An 8,952-nucleotide genomic window follows, 5' to 3' on the forward strand; every position below is an offset into this window, starting at 1 on the left:
AGATAGAAGAGAGGCGCTAGAGCCTAGATATGCACGTATTGTGTACTATTCACACACACACACACACACACACACACACACACACACACAACTTATAACGGTACTGCCATGACCCAATGTCCCCCAAACCAACCATGCAACAACAAAACATTTCAAGAATTCAAGGAACAGCAAACACTTAATTGTCACACCAATGCATTTATTTGGCAAATAACAGTTTAAAAATAGATCACAGACTACATTTATCTAAAACAAATGCACATATTATGTATGATTAGAAATAAACATGAATTCATGACAAATGAGTAAAATAAATCTCCAAAAGTTATGTCAACAGAAACGGACATTGAAGACCAGACACTGTCCAAAAGTCTGACAAAGACAAACTGATCCAGTGCTGCCCCCTAGCCGCAAGCATCTAATCTGCATCCAAGTTGCAATACCAGGCTCCATTGACACTTGACAGCCCTGTCATGAAACAGAAAAGCCCCATCTGCTTCAACAGCGATAAACTGACCAATATTGACAATAGGTGACGTACGCAAAACATTTACTGATTTACAACGAGTGCTTCCAAACTCGGAACACATAAAGATGGCTGCACAGAGTTTGGCAGACAATTGCTCATAGTAGGACAAAATTATTTTTTAGGAAAAAACAAAGTATTGACAGAGACAAAAGGGATAGCCCAAGCTGTCCGTACAGGTCCGAAATTAGCGAGTTAATCACAGTTTAATGCAACAAGACAGGAATTTTCTGTTTCACAAAAAGGCTGTCCAATGGAGGTGGAGGGTATTCAAACTTAGATACAGATGGCACTTAAGTTGCTTGCGGCTACCTTGTTTTCTCTTCCATCTCAAAATGACTCCCTGGATATTGTGATCCGTTGTAGTCGAGTGGTTTTAAGAACATTTAGCTCCCTCACCACCACACAGTCCAACACGCATGCACTGTCTCACAAGCGCACACACACACACACACACACACACACACACGTGCACGCGCACACGCACGCGCGCACACACACACACACACACACACCTCCAGAGAGTTGCTGGTTATTGGATGTTTGGCCGTGGTTTGAGAATAAGCTTCCCTGTCTGTAAAAAAAAAAAAAAAAGTATTACAATTACAACAAAGAAAAAACACACATCAGAAGTAATGAAAGACTAGTAATGATTGGGAACTTACATCATCACAGGACATGTTGTATTCTGCTAAAACTGTCCGACACCGAGCAGCTATACTGGAGGACAAAGGTCAAGGACATACAAGATTCATGGATGAAGCATGAAGTCAACGTCAACAGATGCAGTCTGCAAGATACAATATCACCTCAAAGAGGTTTGGTAACACTTTACTTAAAGGTTGGGTCTATAAAGGCTCATTCATAGTCTGGATTTTCGGTGGTGAGGTGACCACCGCTCCGGTGGTAAACTGACCACCGGAGCTGAAATAACGTTGAGCGGTGGTGAGTAAAAACAGAGAGAAGGGCTGGGGCGGTGGTTTGCTCTTCACCGCAGCTCGTGACGTCATGTTGTAGTTCGGTGGTCACCTCACCGCCGAAAATCCAGACTATGTATGAGCCTTTATTAGGACTGTCACGATTACAAGAAGTTGACAATTAATTGTCAGACAAATTGCGATTAACAATAAAAATTTGGCATTGTAATTAAACATTGCACAGGGCAGATGACAAATAGCTATATACAAAGAAATTGCAGACATATTTAATAATTGTATACTTAAAAAAGAAAAGAAAAGCGGAAATAGCTAATCTACAAATTGATCAAGCTTGTAGATTAGCCATTTCCACTTTTTTATATTTGAAAATGTATTTTTCATCATCGAAATTTAGATTTTGATATTATGCGAAAATAATTGTGACAGGCCTATCTATAATTCATCACATCTGTACTGTATTAAGGGAGGGGGTTGCCAAATTATTTTGGGTGGTCCCCAGATTATTTAAAAAACTGAAAACTGAATGGCTGAAAAATGGAAAGTAAGAGTTTGCATAGCACACAAACTTCCCTTAATGATTACATCTGGTTTCAGTATTTATTTATGATGCATTTTCTCTATTATTAAAGTTATTGTAGCGGTCAATTTGTATTGGGGGTGGAGAGGAGGGGGTGTGGAGGAGGGTGGGGCAGGGGTCGCGGGACATGGCAAAAGCATTTCAGGGTATTTCAAGTAAATAAAGTAAAGTATGACCAGCACTTTTAATACTTAATTACATAATACATACATAATTATAAATATTTGAAACAAATGGAATGTATATAGCGCTTACTCAAAGACACGTGTGTGTGGGGGCCAGGTATGGGAACATTTTAAGCCTTTAAGTAACGTATTACCAGAGGTTGTGTTGTATAATGCATTAACCCAGACTACAATGTAGTAGTGAAAGAAAACGTGCAGATATTTTTTTTTATCTGTCATTTATGTTATTTATTAGATACTAGGTTAATTGATTGATTACCTGGTATACTATAGTTTAAATGTACATATTATCATTTTGACAGTATATTGTTCTGACTGATCTGATTCTAGATTCCTGGCTTACCTGTGAATGAGATTCTTGCATACAGAGGTACTTAACTACACTGTCTCTCTGCATTTGAGGTATGTGATTACCTTGCTTATTGTAAACCACTCTGGCTAAGAGCGTCTGCTAAATGCCTACATTGGAGATCGTTTTGCCGCACACAGGAAGGAAGGGGAGAAGGATACATTGATGGTGCAACAACTCGCTTATGTATTCCAGCGAAAAAGAGAGCTATTAGTGTGACACAGCTGATTGTGAAGAAAGGGTGATTCCACAACGACGAGAAGAATGACACCTGCAGAAACACAATACAGAAATGTTAAAATATGTCAAGACACAGAGCTCCTGGTCATTCTACTGTAGAGTTTCAGCAGTGATGCTCAACCTTTTCTGAATCACGGCCAACTTGGAAAATCTCAAAAGCGGTGGTCAGATGGGTGGGCCGCGTGTATTTCTAGAGGATGTTTATTTTAACGTTCAATCAATCCATTGTGTTCTGGCTTGGATCAATGGCACTAATGTAGAAAACATTTTTACAACATATATCATGATGACCTTTTTTACATTATATTGTTTTATAGTAATGTTATATTATCATTAAAATCTTATTGTTTTGTCAATGGGGGCCTACTTGCAATTATCAGCGCACAGGTTGAAAATCACTGGTATGAAGGATGACATAAAAGTGAAAGATTTGCCACATAAATAACATGATTAGTGAAAAAGTAAAGTGTACCTTCTGTGTGTCTGGATCTATCAACCAGTTCCAAGCGCCCGTAGCCGTGCAAACGGAGATCACTATCAAGATCACTGAAACCACATATGAACCTTATTATTATAAGTTAACGGTACCACTTAATAGGGATGTAAGTGATCTATCGTTGCTGTCGAGTGGCAATGTGAGCCATTAATTTACAACAAAACGAAAAAGGACATGGTTGGTGCCCTACAGCGACAATAACTTATTTTATTTTATTTTTGTCGCGATACCAATCAAACAACAAGCTTGAAACACGGTGTGAAGCGACGCGTTTTGAGCTTGTAGATCTGCTGCTTTTGCTATCTTTGAAGTTGAATCCTGAAAAGTAACATTTTTGGAAATATGAGCTTTCCACTCGACAGAGACGATATTTAATTCTAAAATACATTTTGGTTATGACCATGTTCAGAACAGAGGTTTGCTACATTACACTGTTATTACAAAAAAGCCAATCTCCCATATTATAAAATAAATAAATTATGTAATGCATGATCATGATGTCTATTTGACTATTTTTGGTGTACAACAAAATATAAGTCAGGGCATGCTTTACTTACTTCGCCATCGACCTGTGGCAGGTTGCAAGCAGGAAACATATTCTGTCAGTCTCCTCTCAAAGGCCTTTAAGTCTGCCAAGAAAGAGGGACACACTTAATTTCATTTTGCATGATATCAGTATAGCCAATGTCAATTGTCAAACGTGGGGAGCTTTTCTGTGTTTCTTTATTGCCTGAATTCCTGAATTCACAAGCTGTTGGTTAAAAAAAAAGAGACTCACTCTGAGGATGGTCCCAAATTAGGACAACAAGGCTTAAAGGACAAGCCCAGACTAAAATAACATTATAGACTTTTTGGGGTCTATATTTGCAGAATTGACCGTCATCCAGTTTCCCCTGCCCTAGTGTTCCTGTACTTTCTACACTCCGATCTAAATAAAGCATGAAATGGTAGGTTCAAGGTTGTTTTGGTGTTTTTCTTTATGCATTTAACCAATATACTGTATTGTTGGGCTAATGAAGAGACCCAGTGTGGCCAGTTAGTCTAGTCATAGTTGTTTTATTGGGTTGTCAGTCACTGTACTATAGCCTTGATACAAGAAGACTGTCATAGTGATAATGCCTAAGAAATTCCACTTTATATGAATTTTTACAAGGCCACCAGATAGTGGCCTTGTGGTTAGAGTGCCTGCCCTGAAAGTGGGAGGTCGGGGTTCGATCCCCGGCCGGGTCATACCAAACACTGTAAAAATGGGACCCAATGCCTCCCTGCTTGGCAAGGGTTGGATTGGGGGATCAAATGATTCCCGAGCACGGCTGCAGCTCACCGCTCCAAGAGATGGGTCAAATGTAGCCCCTCTCGGAACCCTCCGTAAAGCTTTTCTGAAATTCGGACTTCACTTTACGTAGGGTCCCTGTGCATTTCTTCCACGCGTTATGGTAGGCAGATGTACATACCCTCCGTCCAGGCCGTGCTGCGGCCTGGTGGTGAGATGTTTCAAAAGATGCATACAACTGCTATAGGAGACAACGGAAACGTGAGAGAAATTTCATTTGTTTGACCGTTTTGGCTTCTCTCTTCCTCACTTCCTTATTGACTTCCCATTGTACCGCCTCCCGCACCGAGTGGCTAGCTGAGACAGAGCAGATCAGAGGCAGGAACGTAGGGACGTGCAGCTAGCCACTCTCGATGTGGGAGGCGGTACAATGGGAAGTCAATAAGGAAGTCAAGGAAGTGAGGAAGTTAACTGCATCTGCGCCAAATTAAATTTCTCACGTTTCCGTTGTCTCCTATAGCAGTTGTATGCATCTTTTGAAACATCTCACCACCACCACCAGGCCTGGACGGAGGGTATGTACATCTGCCTACCATAGCGCGTGGAAGAAATGCACAGGGACCCTACGTAAAGTGAAGTCCGAATTTCCGAAAAGCTTTACGGAGGGTTCCGAGAGGGGCTAGGTCAAATGCTGAGAAAAAATATCACTGCGGTAACGTGTCGTGTGTGACAAATCGTACGACTTTGACTTGACTTTATATCTGGCCCGGGCCACCCTAGGCTGCAATGCCAGCCTGACAGCGTGTCGCAGGTTTGAATCCCAATCCAGGCGACCTTTACTGCATGTCACTCTCCCATGTCATCTCTTTCCCTATTTTCTGTCAGTCTACTGTCCTATCAATGAAGGCATAAAAGCCCCAAATGAATAATAATACACTGTATCAATCTCATACTTGGAAATAAAATGTAGTGATTCTGAATCACTGTCAATAATTAGATCACAAGTGACTCCAATCCATTAGCAACTTAACATTTCCACCTATCTGGAAATTAAGAAGCACTGTCATGCAAAGTGTGCAGTATGATGACCTTTTCTCTACAACACAGTTCAAGATAGACATCTCTAGGACTAGCAGCCAAGGAACTCGTTTAATAGGCAGCACGGTGCACAGATAGCTGTTACTCCACATAACTACAAGTTGAAACATAATGTTTATGTGTAACAAAAACCTGAGAGGAAACTTGAATCTGGCAGTGTTGCAGTCAGATCTTCTAAAGTTACAGAAATTGTATAACATCACTAGTACTTTAGCAGTGAACAACATTCACTTCACTGCATGGTTGGTTCTACTACAAGAAGCACTGAAGTTTTGGCTAACAAGCTAACAGGCGTTAGCAGACGTAGCAGACAACAACCGTTAGAAACACGTAGAGGACATGTATTTTCCAGGAACATTAGACGCTGCTTGCTACGCATGACAGGCAATGAAGTACTGCTAAAACCTGACGGTTTGATTCCATGTTTCCTTACCTTCGGCCTGCTCCAAGGAATTCATTGCTAGAGCCAGTGAGCCACTACGCTCAACTGTCTGTGTTTCTCGGTTACACCAAAATTGGCGACCTATCGGATTCTGTGACAGCTGCAAGGGTTTTAGGAGGAGTAAAAATGTATTGCTTTAGTCTGTTCACGCAGATGATGTTGGTGTGGCAAGTCCTGATATTTTATATCTTTGAGATTGTTCGTTGTGGGAAAGTAGTAGTAGCCTAAGGTGAAAGGGTATTTCTTCATTTTAGTTTTTAGTTTTAATTTGTTATATGAAATATTTCCTAGCATTTCCTACTCTTAAACACAATTTGTCTAAATTATGTAAAATACTGAATCCCGACGGTAAAATCTTCCAGAAATTACAGTCAATAATTCGATAAGACACTTATTTCGTTATAGCCTTTACGCAGTTTTACCATAGAGTCACAGAGGATAAGGAGATTATTTGCTGCCACCTACTGTGTTGATGCTGCTATTGCACATTTCTGAAACAAAATGCATAAAATCATGATTACAATCTTCAAACTGGACAATGATGTATTATTTGTTATTATTTGTTCAGAAAAGCATTCCCCCCCCTGCCCCGTTAAATGTTTTTTTTTTCACTGAACTTTGTCGGTATTATTATCTATTTTTATCTATTACATTGTTGTTTTTTATATTGCATGTTGGCCAGCTGACTGTAAGTTGTTGATTTGCTATGTTGCATCTATCTAATTTTGTTCGATTTTCCTGCTTTTATTGATTGTGTTGTACAGCACTTTGTGACTCCGTCCAGAAAAGTGCTATATAAATAAAGTTATTATTATTATTATTATTATTATTATTATTATTATTATTATTATTATTATTATTATCACAGATACATGCGCATTCAGGCCTATAGTCTACTGGAATTTTCATGAACCCAGAAATGGTGATTAGTATAAACTTGTATGATAGAAATGTTATCTATAGGCCTAATGGATGAAATTCAGCTTGGTTGCTAAAAGTTGCACGTTGAGCAATTTGAGTAATTCGCATAATATGTGACCATACCATTAACATCCTGTATAAGGCAAAAACATCAAAATGTCATCATTCTTTAAGTAGCATGTGACATGTCACTAGAGGGTTTTCATGATGCTGAATCCATTCCAAGCATTAGTTTTGGGGAAAAAAACACTCCTTGGCCTAAAAACGGCCATAGAGTGTTGTTTTTTTTGCAAAACTAATGCTTGGAATGGATTCAGCATCATGAAAACATCCTAGTTTGACACGTCACATGCTACTTAAAGAATGAAAATGCTTCTAAACATTGCCTGTTTGTCCACTTCAAATTATGGTGGACTTTATTGTAAACAAGTGTAATGCTTTATGGTGTCGTCCACACAGTTAACAGTTTTTGTATTGAGTTGTGCTTGAAAAGTACCTATTCTGCATACTGTTAAATACTTCAATCAATCTAATCCTAAAATAAAAGTCCAAATGACAGTGCCATGGCATGGTGACTGAGAACTTAAATCCATCTAATAGTCTATTTCTGATGATATAAATAATGTACTAATGTAATAGTAAGTGTGTATAATAGCCTACTGCATTTAGTGCATTAGGCTATGTAAAATGTATGATGCATGCATAACATCATGCCAACAACACAAGAAACAACACAAGAAAATGATCAGTATACAAAAACACCAGTGGTGTGCAGATAGATATATTTCACTCAAACATCTGAGATTAAATCAGACTTCAGCAGTTAAATATGTACACATTTACATCTTAATATTATAGACAAAATGTATCAAACTAAAACAAAACAAACAACAACAAATTGAAACCTAACCATTTAATACATTTCTCAGAGCACATACTGTGCATATATATGGCTATTACAATTCCGTATCTTTCAAACTTGAATCCAGGTTGACATATTTTATAGTTAGCTTAGTCTTAAATTAATGTAGGGCTAATTATTTTTAATGTTTTTTCAGAAAACAGAAAAAACTGAACCAAAACAAACTATATGATTCTTAATCAAGTGACCCAAAAGGTTTGTAACAATACATGACTATTGGCATACAACACTATCTGTCAGTTATGTAACATAAGAGGATTATGGTAAATTACTTGGGCCAATTTGTGACACAGGCAGGCAATTGTAAACCTGATTTAAGCCAAATTATTTGTGGAATAACTGACTTACTCCACCTTTAGGAAATTGTTGTCACAAGGGAATGTGACTTACGCCTAAGTCGCAGACAGTCTTTGACTTACAATAGGCAGCATACAATGGCTGGCCTAGGTTACACTCTTGACATATAGGCCATGTCATGAAGAGCTGATTTAGGCAAAAGAAAATAACATTTTACTCAAAACATTACATGGGCCATTATTTGAAGAAGGTGACAATGAATGAGTGAGACATGAGTTGGAATTCACAGGATACGCTGGGCTGGTTTCAGCAGGGACTTGAACCTGTGACTTTTTCAGTGGGGTAGTCTAGTGGTTTAAACAGCTTGTAAGCTGTTTAAACCACTACCCCACCTCTGAATAACTATGGTACAATTTAGTTAGTTTCAAATCTCAGTATGCTTCTAGAATCTAGATCATATTGAAGAGCCATTTAGGTAATTATAATTAATTAATATGAAAACATGTTGACGTTAAGGAAATACACCATCCAAGACCATTGCACACTTTACAATGTGTATGCTTGCCTTTCCAATGCCTCTGGTGATATAAGCCTGCCCCATATTTGCATAGGTCTACTGGGCCCTGATTGATACCTCACAACTTTGGGGTCAGCGAATTGTAATCACACAAACGGGGCCAGACCAAAA

At 38.8% G+C, this 8,952-nt stretch overlaps 1 protein-coding gene across 2 annotated transcripts; it reads right to left on the reverse strand.

Annotated features, from left to right (window-relative positions):
* Positions 1–182: 182 nt before the first annotated feature.
* cnep1r1 (CTD nuclear envelope phosphatase 1 regulatory subunit 1) lies at positions 183–6,262 on the reverse strand. Of its 2 annotated transcripts, none has more exons than XM_079497914.1 (6): positions 6,116–6,262; positions 3,869–3,940; positions 3,288–3,361; positions 2,737–2,846; positions 1,192–1,241; positions 183–1,100 (listed from the first exon to the last, which is right to left on the reverse strand). In XM_079497914.1, the coding sequence occupies exons 1-5, from the start codon at positions 6,138–6,140 to the stop codon at positions 1,196–1,198; spliced, it is 327 nt and encodes a 108-aa protein (XP_079354040.1). In that variant the 5' UTR covers positions 6,141–6,262; the 3' UTR covers positions 183–1,100; positions 1,192–1,195. The 2 variants fall into 2 exon arrangements, with proteins under 2 accessions (XP_079354040.1, XP_079354039.1); XM_079497913.1 differs by having other exon boundaries at positions 1,192–1,246.
* Between the last annotated feature and the right edge of the window lie 2,690 nt (positions 6,263–8,952).

The sequence above is a fragment of the Electrona antarctica genome, assembly GCF_951216825.1.
Source record: "Electrona antarctica genome assembly, chromosome: 3".
Lineage (NCBI taxonomy): Eukaryota > Metazoa > Chordata > Actinopteri > Myctophiformes > Myctophidae > Electrona > Electrona antarctica.

Excerpts from the sequence above, each read along its gene's own strand:
- cnep1r1 (XM_079497913.1), bottom strand. The coding sequence starts at position 6,140 with ATGAATTCCTTGGAGCAGGCCGAAG. Across the intron at positions 3,941-6,115 it reads TTCCTTGGAGCAGGCCGAAG|ACTTAAAGGCCTTTGAGAGG; the intron begins GTAAGGAAACAT and ends CTTTCTTGGCAG. Across the intron at positions 1,101-1,191 it reads ACAACATGTCCTGTGATGAT|ACAGGGAAGCTTATTCTCAA; the intron begins GTAAGTTCCCAA and ends TTTTTTTTACAG.